This window comes from Colletes latitarsis, chromosome 5 (assembly GCF_051014445.1).
Source record: "Colletes latitarsis isolate SP2378_abdomen chromosome 5, iyColLati1, whole genome shotgun sequence".
Classification (NCBI taxonomy): Eukaryota; Metazoa; Arthropoda; class Insecta; order Hymenoptera; family Colletidae; genus Colletes; species Colletes latitarsis.
Genome location: NC_135138.1, coordinates 38,042,667 through 38,057,913, shown reverse-complemented (window position 1 = coordinate 38,057,913; position 15,247 = coordinate 38,042,667). Strand labels below are relative to the sequence as shown.

General features: G+C 46.2%; 3 protein-coding genes across 20 annotated transcripts in view; all 3 read left to right on the top strand.

The window, feature by feature from the left end:
- The window catches only part of LOC143341872 (uncharacterized), a 97,752-nt gene that overhangs the window by 63,397 nt on the left and 19,108 nt on the right, over window positions 1-15,247 (top strand). The window contains exon 7 of one of the 18 annotated variants that reach the window (XM_076765202.1): window positions 14,354-14,667. The exons of 7 other annotated variants lie outside the window; for them this stretch is intronic. In XM_076765202.1, coding sequence (XP_076621317.1) covers window positions 14,354-14,667 — 314 coding nt within the window. Of the gene's footprint in view, window positions 1-749; window positions 1,038-1,627; window positions 2,463-2,756; window positions 3,053-5,934; window positions 6,500-6,723; window positions 7,341-8,736; window positions 9,003-9,932; window positions 10,592-13,530; window positions 14,280-14,353; window positions 15,109-15,247 lie in introns of those variants that run through there. 10 more of the 18 variants (XM_076765204.1, XM_076765218.1, XM_076765212.1 and 7 more) reach the window with 10 other exon arrangements.
- LOC143341898 (zinc finger X-chromosomal protein-like) lies at window positions 3,469-5,729 on the top strand. Its single transcript, XM_076765278.1, has one exon. The coding sequence runs from the start codon at window positions 3,469-3,471 to the stop codon at window positions 3,664-3,666; it is 198 nt and encodes a 65-aa protein (XP_076621393.1). The 3' UTR covers window positions 3,667-5,729.
- On the top strand, window positions 11,420-13,524 carry LOC143341891 (longitudinals lacking protein, isoforms A/B/D/L-like). The gene is made up of 2 exons (XM_076765271.1): window positions 11,420-11,539; window positions 12,749-13,524. The coding sequence occupies exons 1-2, from the start codon at window positions 11,536-11,538 to the stop codon at window positions 13,069-13,071; spliced, it is 327 nt and encodes a 108-aa protein (XP_076621386.1). The 5' UTR covers window positions 11,420-11,535; the 3' UTR covers window positions 13,072-13,524.

Genomic DNA, 15,247 nt, shown 5'->3' with positions numbered 1-15,247 from the left:
ACGAGAAGAACGACGCGATCGAGGAATGGTGAATTGTACGACTTCATCGATCTCACCGAACGATAATAAGTTAGAAGCATACGTTAGGATCTATTTTATCTGAGAATACAGGGACAGTCTACGAGCGGCCTGTACGCGCGAATAAACGATGTTGTTGCTATAATTATTATTAAATACCGGCCGCCGACTATCGTAAGAGATTTCGAACGCCACGACTGCGAATATTACGAGCTTTGTACCGCGGTAACGCTATATCCAAATGAAACGTTCGAGACTGGAAACGCTGTTGGCTGTTTGCGACACAAACACGCGCACAACAATCTTCTGTACCGTCGTCATAGTATCTTACGACTGATATATAAATATTATTAATTTGCGGGGGCGCACACATGTAATATCGCGTACGCATAAATTTTTGATTGGCCTCAAAATTGTACCACGGATTGCGTTAACGAAACCCAATGTATAAGATCGTGTACGATTCCAAGCACGTTGATAAAAAGAACAAAAAAAAAAAAACATAAGACAGATACAAAGGCAACGATTGTCGTTTTATTGCAAGCTTCTACACGTTTCGACCGTTTTTTTTCTTTTTTTTTTTTTTAGCGGAACAAGTCTCCGCGTATACGTTCGATTTTTGTTATCGTCCTGCAACCCGGATCCGTGCTCCAGATTTGTTTCGTTTCTTCTACTTCTTAAGCGACCGGGGCAAACGACGACCTACTTATCAGACGTTTTAAATTTTTCAGGGAGAGGAGGCGACGGATTTCATCGTAAGACCTTCTCCTGCCCACGTTGCCTCAAGCATTACAAATCGAAGAAGTACATGCGGATACATTACAAGCTCACGTGCGGCGTCGATGTACCGCGTTATTGTTGCGCTTATTGCGAATACGTGAGCAAATACGCGTCGAGCGTCTACAAGCACACTCGCACCGCTCACAAAAAGTTACCACAAATCACACCCCTGAAACTCTACTGAATTCGACGACGTAGATCGATTTCAGCGAATCGTTTCCTCCTCCTGTTCGTAGCTACACGTTCACCCGACACGAAGTACCAAACGACATAATAAAACTTGTTATTTACAGTTTTCGATCTCACCCAGTGCTTTGCTTGTCTCTACACACTGTCTCCCGGATAACTGGTCGCCAATCGGAACTGCTCCTGTTCAGTTACTCGGGGACGGTGCGATCTTTCTTATCTCGATCGATGAATCGATACCGAGCATACAGTATAGCATCATCTACCAATAAAAATTAAATTTCTTCTCGTTCAATGATACGTGATCATTGAAAGATGAATTAAAAGTATAACGAGTTTAATGTTTGTCAGTAGACGACTCTTGATCGCTTTTGTCACTGTAATCAGGCGATTATTTTCAGGCTGGATTAGTTGTCGATGGAAATTTCGATCGGGTGTCCGGGAAACAGTGTACATCCTGGCGTTTCCTCCTCGCGAAACGACTTTCGAACGAACGTCGACGAAATTTTTAAAATCCGCGCACGATATCTCACGGTGTCGTACGCGAACGAGTGTCTTGGATGCGAAGATCGCTATTATTTCGAACGAAAATCGCGACGTCGTCTAACGGGTTTGAATTCTGATATTGAATCCGTGCTTCCAGGTAGGCTGGCGGCAAATGGAGATGGTTGGTTCCACTGTCCTCGTTGCACTCACAGTTTCCTGTCGATCGACAGCATGTTACGTCACTACCGGAACCATTGCAATCCCCACGAGACTCGTTTCCGGTGTACGTACTGCGATTACGGCTCTAAGTACAGCTCGAACGTCTACAAACACGTGCGAAGGGTCCACAAACAGATGCCCTTCTTTAAACCCAACCGAATATATTTGCGTTAAGTCCACGGAAGAGGGAAGCTGCGACGCCCCGTGCACGAGAACGAAGAACTTCCGGATTGGAATTCCACGCTGACGATTCTCGCAAAATCCCGAAGAAACTGCCACCGTTGTCCCTCGTCTATTTCTCACGTCGTTTCACGGTGGCCTCTCGATAAAACGCCGCTTCCTTCCCTCGATAAAGCACCCCATCGTTATTCTCTTCAATCTATTCGGACTATTTCTAATTATGCGTTCATCGAATGGTGTCTGAGGGTTAGAACACTGTAATACACCCTTCTGTAACACGGTTAATTCGTTACGTGTTGTATGGGAACCCTGGTAAACAAAACAGTGCATGGTGGAAAAATTCGTACTGAACGAAGGCTGTTGAAATTTGTCGAGTCTTGTTATGTGGACGTTGTTACAAGTATATCGTGTTATAGAAGGGTGGAATGTTTCGACTCATTCCCACCAAGAAGAAAATTTACTCCCCTTCCTCCGTTGATCCCAACCCGCAGCTATTTATCGAGGGACTACCGAACCGCGTCGTTTCTCCCGCACATTTAAAACACTCTGTACTCTGGTTCTTGTTTTACAGTACAAAATTTTGTACGCCTCGCTTGAAACGAAACAATAAAACTCGTTCAGTCTATTTTACTATTCGAAGCGTGTGTCAGTCATTTGCGGGATGCAAATGTGATCCCCGATCAAAAAGTAAAAAGGCAATGCGCAATGATTATTCGATGTTTCGTGTCACTGCTCGATAATAATGTTGCACTGGTTTGAGGCTCCTTAAAAGCTCCGTAATCCCAAATTGTGTGAAGTGGTTCGAAGTGTTTCGTCCTGTCTTGTCGCTCGTTAGAGCCGTGTACATCCTGACTGACCCGCGTCGCGATCTGCTTCTTCTGTTGCAGCGTACGCCAGTGAGCCGTGGCCGCAACAAAAGTGCCCGGTCGAGAGGTATTTTTGTCCGAGGTGCTGCAGTTCCTTCAGCAAAAAGTCGAACATGATGACCCATTTCAGGTACGAGTGCGGCAAGGAGCCGCGGTTTCAGTGCCCGTACTGCGGTAAACGGGACAGGAAGTCCTCGAATACCTACAGGCATATCAGGACGAACCATAAGGGTAGCAGGATACAGGCGTTCAGGCTCTACTGAGAGAATCTCTACGTTTACACGGACCATCGAAAGAAATCGCAGTTACGGGCCCTCTTGCGATCGACCAAGTTAAAAGTGTGAGCAGCCGCGTGTGTGTGTATAACGAAAAAATAGATGTCTTCCTATCCCCTCTCAGGACAATTACTCTCATTGAACACCCTGTTTTACGGTCTCATCCCTCCGTCGAGCATCCTTCGTTTCAGAGGACCGACGCTGGAAATGGATTAACTTTTCGTCCCTTTTCTTTCTCTCGTTCCCACGATCCGATTCCAAATGGTCGATAATCGTCGAATCGCGGTCGTCGCCGGTCATTCGACCCACTAACCGTGACCTCTGTTTTCCTGTTCGTAGGCAGAGGCCTGCCACCCTACGACACCGGCGTCCTGAACATCACCAGGACGAACACGGACCACGGGGCGAGTCGATACGACGTCAAGCACGAAGATGGCCCTTTCTGGCACTCCACCAGGATGTCCTATCATTGTCCCAGGTGTAACGCGGGCTACACTTACAAGAAGACCTTGAAGACCCACATGAAGTACGACTGCGGCAAAGAGCCAAGATTCAAGTGTCCTTATTGCAACAAGAGGGACAAGTGCTCGTCGAACATTTACAAGCACGTCAGGATGCGACACGATGGGATGCCCGTGATCGTGCACAAAAATTAGAATCGTACCGTTCCTCTTCTCTCCCATCTTCGGGTTTCCACGTCTTTTGCTTTGCATTCCTTCGGATCTTCCGTTTCCGTAATGCTCGCCGTGAAAAATCGCAGAGCGAGGGTCGGTGCAGACGTCGATCATGTATTTATAACGATTCGGCTAATTTTTATTCAAGCAACGAACTCTGCTTAAATAAAATTTCAGCCCCAAGTATTCTATTTGAACCACCGTCGTTTAAAACGAATTTATTTTATCGAGTTTTGCAAATAAAGAGTTACTTTTGTTTTTGCGTATGGTACGTATTTATACGTACACACGGTGATTGCGTCGATCGACTTATCTAACGCGTTTACTGCCTGGATCCCTTTCTTTTCTTTAAGTCTTTAGTGGAAAATCCTGTCATCCATATTGTGGGCGGCAGTCAACGTGCTGAGTGCTCTGATGACGGCCTCTTATGGTTTTCGAGATATGCTTATTTCCTAGAGCAAGGAGTCTGTCGTATTCTAAATATAGGAAAAATATATCGTTTCTCATATTTCTTATAAAACCACAGGAGACCGCCAATTAATCATTCACAAAAAATCAAGATCGAGATTACCAGCGAGATATTCGTCAACGTAACTAATTATCCATACGATATATAGTTACTGATTTTTTCAGTTCTTATTTATTTGTACAGTTTGCAACTTTAAAGAGTTTCATTTCTTTTCCAATTATGTTTCACAGTCAGCTTACGATTATTTTTGTAATATAATCGTGCGATTATAAGTATATTATATAAGTGCGAAACGTATATTTTTCTGCCAGTTGGGCATCGAGAGTTTTTTAGTTTATTTTGCAGTTCGTTTTTTGGAGTAACGAGGACGGTCTACATCGGCCCCAAAGTTAGCTGGTGCACATTCGACGCGGGGAACGTTGAGAATTCGTTGACATTTCTTTTTCGAGATTCAGGGGACGCGTGTTGCACTTATGGCACTCGTGACGTTAACCCTTTGAGTGCTTGAGTGCACTCAGTGAGGAACGTCGATGCAGGCAGGTGGAAAATTTGAAGTGGAGCGTTTAAAACAGCCGACTCGAGTACCTTCATTATTTTTAACATTAATAATCTTCCTTGGTTACAAGAAGGGCGTACTTTCGTGTCAATAGTTTACTTCTACCCCCTTAAAACCAAGATAATGCCTTATTTTCAGGCGATTCGTTTCGAATGTACTACTTTGAACACGTTGGACGAACTCGATGGCTCGTTTGGTACCATGCTTTAATATTTTATTTATCGGATCGAATTAATCACTCAGCTAGTTCTATAGCCAATCGATGCCACGAGTCCGTTCCATTTTCAGCACTCAAAGGGTCGAAACGTTATTCAGGGAATGCTTGCACGATATCAGAAATGCAAAACAAATTTCTTCGAACGCATTTTGACCCGGTACCTGCGAGGACGTCACGACGAACGATCAACTTGTCGTCGCGTCTCGAAAACTTGTACAGACTTCTTCTTCCTATCGTATTTTACCCACGCAATCTTAGAGAATAAGAGATCCCCAATAAATAGAGTATTTTAGACGATACATCTCACCGGATGCACATCTCGGTATTTACGACGCGTTATCAGTTCCTACGCCAGGAAACGAATCATGTCACGAGCAATAAGCAAACGGTGAACGTTTACCTCAATAAAATCGCGAAAATTGCGGAACGAGCGACACCATTCGAGACCTTGCGTTGGTCGAAACCCCGGGGATTCGATACCGAAATACCTAAACTGTTACACATCCCTTTTATTGCCAAGCTTGCTATTCTAGAGTTGGAAAAGTCTTAGAACAGATTTGTGTTATTTTGGTTTACGATTAGAAATAAACATAAAGAATGTGTCGGTAGGAGTCCCTGGTGGAAGCAGCTTTCGCTATTTTTGTTTGTATAATAATTGCGTACCGATGCCATACCGATCGTACTTGTTAAGCCGCGCATGTAAGTTACGGAGTCGTCACTATGCCAAATTGTACGAGTTAAGTTAGAACGAGGACGCATACTGAATAAAGAGAGCAACGGAAAACGTGAAGCTGTCATTTTCACGCAACGTTTTCTGTTTTTATTTTCGTTTCACTTCTTCTGAGCAATGTTTCTCTGTAGCCACCACGTTGACACGTTTTTACCAGCGTCGATCAAGTAGTTAGTACGCGTTTAGATCCGTCTCGCGGGGGCGTCGAGACGCCCGCGTAGTGCTCGGCGTACGGGACGTCGAAGCTGGCGCAGGACTAACGTCTTGATTGTTTTCAGATGTAAGGAGAATGGTGTGGCCGAACGCGAGGACACAGTTCGCAGTCTCCAGTTACATCTGTCCGAAATGCAACGCAGGATTCCGTAGGATGTGGGACCTGATCAGGCACAAGTGCGGTCAGATCCCTAGATACGCGTGTCCCTATTGCCATAAGAAGGACAACTCGTCGTCGAACGTTTACAGGCACATTAGACGATGGCATCCTAAATTGCCGGTCGGCGTGAACAAAATGTTCTGAGCCGTCCGTCACCCACCCCGGAAACAACAGTATTATGTATCTTAAAAGAAGAAGAAGAAAAAAAAAACAAATAGACGCGTTCGAACGTTTCAAACGTAATCCTATGTTCGGTTCTGTAGAATTTTCACTTTCCAGAACGACGAGAAAGTACGTAACAAATTAGGTAGAAGCACCCGAGGAAACGGAACGCCGTCGTTTTTAGAGCGTATCCGACTGCGAACTATTCTGTAAAGAATAAACGATCAAACTATATATATGGCGCTGTCTCGCTTCAAACTCGTGGTACGAATTATTTCAAAGATCCCCTGTAACCCCAAGATCCGCGCGACCCTAACCCTTTGGTGTATTTCGATTTTGGGCGCGACAAAGCCCCCCCCCACGCTTGCAGTAGGTATATACGATTGCGCTTACGTCGAACGAGCTTCAGTTTCTTCACTTTGTAATTATAAAAAGACATCGACGAACTGCTCGTAACTCGCGTTGGCCCATGTCGAGGCTCAAGGCTCGAGCATCCCTTGCTACATGTCGCATTTGTGTTTTTCATTTTCAGAGTGGAACGACTCGTCCTGTGCGAAAACTAGCTCGACCAAGTGCCAGCAGTGCGGCAAGACCTTTACCAAACACAAAGACTTGATCTTCCACACGAGGCACGCGTGCTGTTATCAGAAACGCAGGACTCGTACCGCGAAACGGGCCGACGGTTTTAACTGTCCCGGCAGCTTGGACTGCAATCAGTGCGGCAAGACGTTCAAACGGCTGAAAGATCTCAATTATCACGTTCGCTACTTGTGCGGGATCCGAGGGATACAATGTCCGTACTGCAGCAAGTGTTACACGTACACGTCCAACGTCAAGTATCACATAAGCCGCTATCACCAAGGGAAGGAAGTTTATTACAATAAACTCTACTGAACGGTCGCGAACTCGCGTTTCACTCGACACCCCCTCGATGGGTCTCTTTGGACCAGGTATCCAAGACGTTGTCCACCCCTGTTCCTTCGTCTTCCCAGTCTAACACTCGAAACGAGGCAAGTCCTCGTTAAAGATCCAATACTTTACCTCGATAAAAGTCTCCAGGAACGACCGCAGCGCCTAGGGTGGCATTTCGTCCAAACTTTAGCTTCCTTAACTTATTCGTACCGGTTTGAAGAGATCCATCCACGGGCGTGCAAGCGTTTGATCGAATCGATTACGGCAACGATGCCCCTGAAACGTTTCCAGACTGTTAGAAATTATAATCGATGGGCGGGGAATCAAGGACTCAATTCGAGTAGGTTAAATAATATATATAAAAATGTATCAACTTCTTCTTTGTGTCTCTAGTCGTCGAACGTCGAGCCTCGAACCGGAGCTCGAATCGAACCAGGAAATGTACTCGCGGAAAGAGATCTCTCTGAACAATGTAAAACACCTTTAGACGATTAAACGAATATTTGCTGAGCCTTCCCATTGTTTCGATCATGCCCTAAATAGTAATCCAGCGTGTTTATGTGTGATCTGTTAACTCCGTACATCGCTCTCTCTCTTTCTTTCTCTCTCTCTCTCTCCCCCCACCATACTCTGTGGAACGTTTCTTGTCGCTTCTAAAAAAGTATCTTGTGTTTCTCGAGAAACGTTTCCCGTTGCACGGTTTAAATCTAGGCCGTGGCTACCGACGTTGATTAACGATCGCGTGTGTTGATTTTTTTCAGATGACTACCGTGGACATCCGTGCAAGAGGAACGACCTGGACTTTCTAAACAATGCGTCGGTCATGAAAAGCCTCTTGAACGGGTATAGATACCATCCGAACGAGCGCAAAAGGTTCGAGTGCCTGGACTGTGGATGTCGTTTTACCCAGAAGACCACCATAACCAGGCATCTGCGTTACTTTTGCGGTCAGGGGCATCGTTATCAGTGCCCCTACTGCGAGATGAGAGCCTCTTGCTCGTCCAATATTTACAGACACGTCAGGTCGCGACACGTCGGATACAAGGCGCACGCCATCAAGCTCTTCGTCCCGGTTAACCCCCGTAGAACGTGAGAAAACGACGTCTCGACCCTCCTCGCGAGTGTCCGGGAACACGACGGACGTTCGTACGAACGATTGAACACGACGGTGGCTCGAAATCGCTGTAGATAATAGGCGACGAATCCGAAGCGACGATTAGTGTAAAGTAAGACCGTGTAAGATTCTCTCTTTCCTTTCACATGTTCTGCAATATAAGAAAAAAAAAAATATATATATATACATATGTGTCTTTCTGTATCAGTCTCTCAACGCATTGTTCTTTCGGTACAACGCCCCCCCATTCCAGCTTTGCTTAATCGACGCCAACTCAACGAGGATCGTTCGTCGAAACGCGGATCCTCGTTGAGCGACCCTTTTCCCCCCCGTCAATGCGAATACAAACGATATATTTCATTGTTTTAAGCGCCAAGGTGTTCCTCTCTTTATTTTCTATGTCACGAAGACACGGAACGATGCACGTGCACACGCTTCCGGGACATGGGAAAAAGAGCTTCGACGAGCGTTCGTTTCCACCCCGGTGTCCCCTGCTAACTCGTTCCTTCCATCTTTCAGGTTATTGCCAGACCATTCCCAGGCAGCGACGGAAAGTATACTCGGTGAACAAGAGTCACTACTGTCCACGCTGCAACCGCGGCTTCACCCTAAAGAAAAACATGACGCGTCATCTGCGCCACGAGTGCGGCATGGCCCCGAAATACCAGTGCCCTTACTGCGAGAAGCTCTCCAAGTTTACGCAGAACATTTACGCTCACATCAGGAAGTACCATCCTGACCAGGCTTCCTACGTCAAACGACTCTACTGAAGTCGAGAAACGAACATGTCCTTCATCCATGTGTGAGAAAAGTTAATAAAGTTCTCTGAATCCCAACTTCTCGAGTGTAATTTGATTTCGAGGATCTCGTCTTTCGCGGGTCACAGGATCTCCTCCACGGTTTGGAATCGTCGGTGACTCGTTACTAACGACCTCGGTTATCTTGATTTCAGGTGCTGGACCGAAGGTGGGCGTCGATGACACGTGGGATCCCCGACTGGCGGACGTTTCGAGCGAACCTCGTAACATAAGACGTCCATCGTTCTTCGTACACCCGATAACACGGATTCGTTTCGTCGATTCGAGCAAGTGGGCCATTGATAGTTTGGAAGTACAGCGTTTCTAGCCTCTGGAGATATCCAACGTGGACCGTGTCATCTTGAAATGGATCGTTAGCTCGATAGAAATATTGTTTTTTAAAGAACCAAAGGAGAGTTTAAATCGCGAACTGGTCTACTTGCTCTCGCGGCGGAACAAACTCGTGTCACCGCCATTTGTAACAGTGATAATGAATAAAGACCAACGAGACTCGATCGTATCCCACACGATTAACCCGCGAGACACGCAGACAGCGCCGACGAACACAAATTATGCTTCTAAATGTTTTGCCAGTTGTCGAGCTTCTTCACGTTGTACCCTTCTGCCAGGTTCGGAATCACGTCGACCGAATCGAAAGATAGCGGCCTGTTTTCGAACGCCATTTAACTAAAAAACACTCGTTGCTGAATTTGGTTGTTCCCTCCCTCCCGATTGCAGCGGACTCTCGTAGCACGAAAGAAAGAGAAAGAGAGAGAAAGAAAGAGAGAGTGTGAGAGAGAGTAATAGAGCGAGAGATAGAGAGAAATATGAAATTTACCGCTGTTATATGTGTCGTCGAGCCTCGTACTTGTTGTGGTGAAATTTCACTTACATAGAAAACTACCGTGTAATTTCCAGTGATCTTCAACCTGACTACTTTGCCTTACGCGACGACCATGGCGCCGGAACGAAGATGGCGGCGTTGCAACACCGGCGGTCTGTTCCCAGCGGTGAACACCGCGTCCAGAGGTAACTTCGATTGCCCCAAGTGTCAGAAGACGTACAAATGGTACCGTGGGCTTCACAGGCACTTGAAATACGAGTGCGGTAAGGCGCCGCGTTTCAAGTGCCCGCACTGCATGTACACCGGGAAACACAGGTCGCACGTCTACTCGCACATCAAGAGCAATCACAGCAATCGTCCGGTTTACGCTCTGGACACTCAGCAGGGCTGAGCTTGGTCCACGACACCCGCGGCATTTCGACAATGGTGCAATCGTTATCGCTTTAAGTTGTCCTCCACGCTCGTCGCGTGGTTTAGGAAAGTTTTTTAACGCGTATACTCCTAGGCCTCTTTCGAACGACTTTTGTAAACTCTACACGGCGCACGAAACGAACACGAATCTCTTTTAGAGTGCGATAGAACGCGTTCCCCCGTTCGCTTACGCGCTATTCCGGCGGGGTTCTCGCCACTGACTGCAAGCAAGAGTCTTTGATTTTTTTAAAAGATATATATGTATATATCAGGGACATAGCTGTAATATTTTACTAGTCACGTAAGCAATCGACTCGCGGTAGTTCCTGGCACGTCGGGGACGGACCGCGTGCATCGCGAATTTGTTCGACGAACGTTTCGCCGAACGAGAAAACACTTAGTATCGAAATCACGCTTAAAAGAATTGTACTACGGATCATGCGAATGGAAACGATCGACGCTTGTTACTCGTTCGTCGGCCGACTTGTCCTATAAACAATTGTTTTCTTTCCTCTCTCGATATTGTACATTTCTATTCGTAGCGACTGTATAGAAAATAAACTTCCTCAGCGACAGCAAACGACTCAGTTCTTCCACCTTCGACGATTTATTGTTTCACGCGACAAATAAAGAATACCCGGGTAAGATCCTTCCTTCGACGAATTTTTTTTCTCCCTCCGGCCTTTCTGTTTTCCCTCTTTACTTTTTGTGACACGAAACGCCCAAAAAGCGACTTAAACATCCCAGCCACGTGACGTAGAACTAACCACACTTGAGAATCTTCACCCTCGCGTCGCTTCTTTGCCCTGTACCCCGCGAAACGAAGACGTAACGAATAAAATTCACCCCCCCATTAGAAGTTCCGGTCCAAGTAACCCGCGATTTACTCCAGCTCGATCTCGAATCGTTCGACTAACTGTCCCGAAATCTTCCTCTTTTTCAGATTGGCCGACGAACACCGGGAACACGCGTCAGAGCTCGAAGCGCGCCTACGATTACAATAATCGGAACCGCCATCCTTGCCCGATGTGTTATCGCACCTACAAGCACCGTAGCCACATGATACGGCATTACAAGTACGAGTGTGGTAAGGAGCCGCGTTTCAAGTGTCCGCACTGCATGTACATCGGCAAACACAGGTCGCACGTCTATACGCACATCAGGAGCAATCACAGCAATCAACCGGTTTATGCTCTCGACACTTTGCAGTGTTAAAAACAACTTGTTCGTTCGCGTATTTTCAGCGACGATCGACGTACAGCACCGATGGGTACGCGGTGCCTACGATTTTCCATCGAATCGCGCTTCAGGGTCGGAACAAACTCGTCCAAACTGACGCAAACGGTAGTTGATTGTCTTGCTTGGTCCAACCGCGATCCATCGATCGCATCTGCGACAGGATGGACGAGTTTTCCCGGAGTACAGTACTGTCTCTCAGCGACAGTTAAGAAACTGGTAGGCGAAACACCGTCGCTTCCGGTTCCCTCGAGTTTGTTGAGAGAGCTTGGAAACTGTGTTTCGAGCATATGTAACCGTATTATCGTGGAATGTACATCTCGATAGCTTCCATCGGACTTTACTTTCTTTTCAAACGATACGTTTGAAACACACTTGAAACGTCTCCAAGTGCTTGGTTTGTTTCAAACGTAAATAGACGATACGATTCACGGGAGAAATTAGTTTAGACGAGACCCAATTTAACAATAGATAGGACTGAAAGTACGGAGTATATATTTCTCGATCCGTATACGAAGCATTAAACACTCTTTATGTAATTGCATAGTAATTTAGGCGTTCTAATTCTAGCGGCGATCTAATCCTAGACGTTCGTGCGTCTGTAGTTGTATTCCAGTTACCCAGGAAACGGTATACTCCCTTTGATAATTATCACACACTACTGCTCATCTAACTGAAAATTATCGTAATACGATGCTTGGTAACCATTTTCGTCGTAAGAAGGATAAAATAGACTTGTTAGTAGCTACGACATCATCAATCGCGACAACCCGAGGGACAGTACTGTACGCGAGGTTCACTCCTTGCTACGAGCGTGGAGTAATTTGCATTACCGTTCCTCCTATCCCGATCATTTGCGTAGTAACCTTGTTTTTTTCTTTTCTCTCTCGATAATTGTACAGTTTTATTCGTAGCGATTGTATAGAAAATAAACTTCCTTAGCGATAGAAACGGCTCTGTTTTTCCCACCTTTTCGATTGCGTTTCTCTTTCACGAATAAAGAAAAGCGAGGACTTTGGAATTCTCCATCCCTCGTTTTCGTTTGGTAGTACTTGTACAGTAGTTCTAGACGTTAAGTCCTTCGCGACGATAACTAACCACGCTTAAATATATTTTTTATTCTACGCATCCACGCGAAGAGGACGTCCTCTTAGAAGTTCAAGGCCAGTCGGAGTACCACGAATCTCTTTTGCTCGTACGAATCGTCCCCCACTAACTGCCTCGAAATCTTCTTCTTTTTCAGATTTCCCCATCGGCCGGATCGCGAACCGTACGATCTACGATAGCGACGATCGTTATCGTCATCTCTGCCCGAAATGCAATCGCAGTTACAAGCATCGCAGCAACATGATGCGCCATTACAAGTACGAGTGCGGATCGCTTCAGAGGTTCGAGTGTCCCTATTGCAAGCATCATCTGCGTCAGCGTACGCACGTCTGGACGCACATACGCACCCTCCATCCCGATCGCGAGCTATACTGCGTGGACATCGTCACGAACGCGAGGCTCACACATCCGGAATACTCGATCTCCCTCAAGTCCGTCCAGTTCTCATTCTCGCCTTAAAATATTACGTTCCCCTACCGTCCTTGTATTTTATAAACATCGACGAGAGACACTCTTCTCGACTCTCCTCGTCTACCGATCCTGTGCAATGTATCGATAATAAAGCGTCGACCATTTCGAGTCCGCACCCAGCGTATCGTCTTTGAAACGTTTCCAAATTTCAATCTTTGTTCGATCTCAAACACGATTAATGTATTGCACATTAAAATTGAACTTGTTTTTCCAGGATCGTAAACGTTACGGATTATATCGTGTAAGTAGAGGATCGAGACAGGTAAAAATGCAAAGGAAACGTGTGGGTGATTACTTGCAAATCGTATCTTTGCTTCTTATTAGGATCCGCTAAGCGCTTCGCATCGAGACCAGGAACACTGAAATTTAGGCGTTTCCGACGGAATTCCTGGCGACGTTTGCCGTGGATTACTATTAACCTTCTATTTCTGTTTGTGTTTGTTTCAGAGAGCGGGAAAGGCGTAACGAAAGTGGAGCGGTTTCACGGCCGTTCCGGGAGGGAGTTCATGATCATCAGACGGAACGGGATGTACGAGTGTCCCAGTTGTCACAATCCGTACAAGTGGAAGAAATCGATGTTGTCGCACCTGAGGAATCAGTGCAAGCAACCGCCGCGTTTCGAATGCCCCCACTGCGCGATGAAGAACTATCAGAAGGCTCACATGATCCGACACTTGCGCGTCCACCATCCCCAGCTCGCTCAGATGTTCTGGGACCGGAAGCTCAACAATTTCTTCCGCCTCTAACTTCCCGTTGTCCCGTTTCATTCGATTGTTGCACGCAATAAAGCTCGCCGATGAACTCCGGACGAATGAAGTTTGTCTTATCCCGTGACACTTGTCCTCCCATTTCCATTTGGATCGTGTTTCTCGCGCACTGGACACACGTGTGCAATTTGTTTTAATCGTCCTTTCGATATTTTTCAGCGACCATGACCGGTTTGGTACCGGTGTTCGAAGAAACAGTACCCGTGTTTTATTTTTCTCGTTTTATTTTCCCCTTTTCACCGTTTCGCTGCGAGGATGCGAGGAAGTAACGTTTCCACGAATTTTACATTTTCTTTGTCGAGCACACAGAAACAATTGAATGTATTTGAAACGTTCCACCGGATGCAGCGCGCTCGTCCGTGATTGTTTTAAATAAAAATTATCGATCGCGCTGCATTCGATGGAACGTACGTTCGTTCGACGAGCGCGCAGCTATCGTAAACCGCCTCTCTCCTAGCGATCGAGAGTCCATGCTGTTCAGCATCTACATCTCCGTGTTTCAGGATTCCACATTCTGCCGCTTCCGCTCGGGCAGAACCTGATCTGGAAGAACCGATCAGGAACGATCGGAAAACGTAGTTTGGAATCCAGCAAAAACGTGAAACGGAGGGCGTTGAAAATCAACGCCAGCGACAAGAAGAAACCGTTCCAGTGCCAGAAGTGCGGACGCGGCTTCACCCTGAAGAGAAACAAGGATCGTCACGTAAACTACGAATGCGGTCACGAGCCGAGGTTTCAATGTCCGTACTGCGGCCTCCGTAGTAAGCAAACGTCCCCGGTGTACGCCCACATCAGGAAGAAGCATCCGGAAGAGGAGGTGTTTATCTTCGACATGAAGCTTTGAACACGAAGATCATGACGATCGGGTCCTCCGCGTCTCGCGCCTGGATCGTTTGATCAAATAAATTTAGATGTTGCTTTACGACTATTTACCCGCTTTGCGTGGGGTTGTGTCTCTCCGCTGCACGCGCTCATCCTGAAGATCTTTGCCAACCGACGTGGAGACTCCAAGACTTTAATCTTAGGATAAAATATATTTACACTTGAGAATGAGTCAGCATATCCTTGTAAAGTTCTGAGTAAAGAGAACGGGAATTCTTTTTGGATAAACAAAACACGTAACACCTTCCACCCCCTTCAAAACAAAAAAAGAAAAAAAATAATATAATTGTCCGTTGTAGTTTAATCATTCTTCTTCGCGTGCACTATTCGCAAATCCTAGCTAACTCGCGCACACCACCTTATACAAGCTATCAAAAACTATCCTGCGATCTTCCGTGCGCGTTACGGACAACCGGGACGCATCGTGGGTCTCGTCATCGTTTCCGAAAACCTGCTGTCGCAACGATCTTGGTTTTTCATAAATTAATCGTTATCGTAGATTAAGAAGCTGACTC

Excerpts from the sequence above, each read along its gene's own strand:
- LOC143341898 (XM_076765278.1), top strand. The coding sequence starts at position 3,469 with ATGTCCTATCATTGTCCCAGGTGTAACGCGGGCTACACTTACAAGAAG.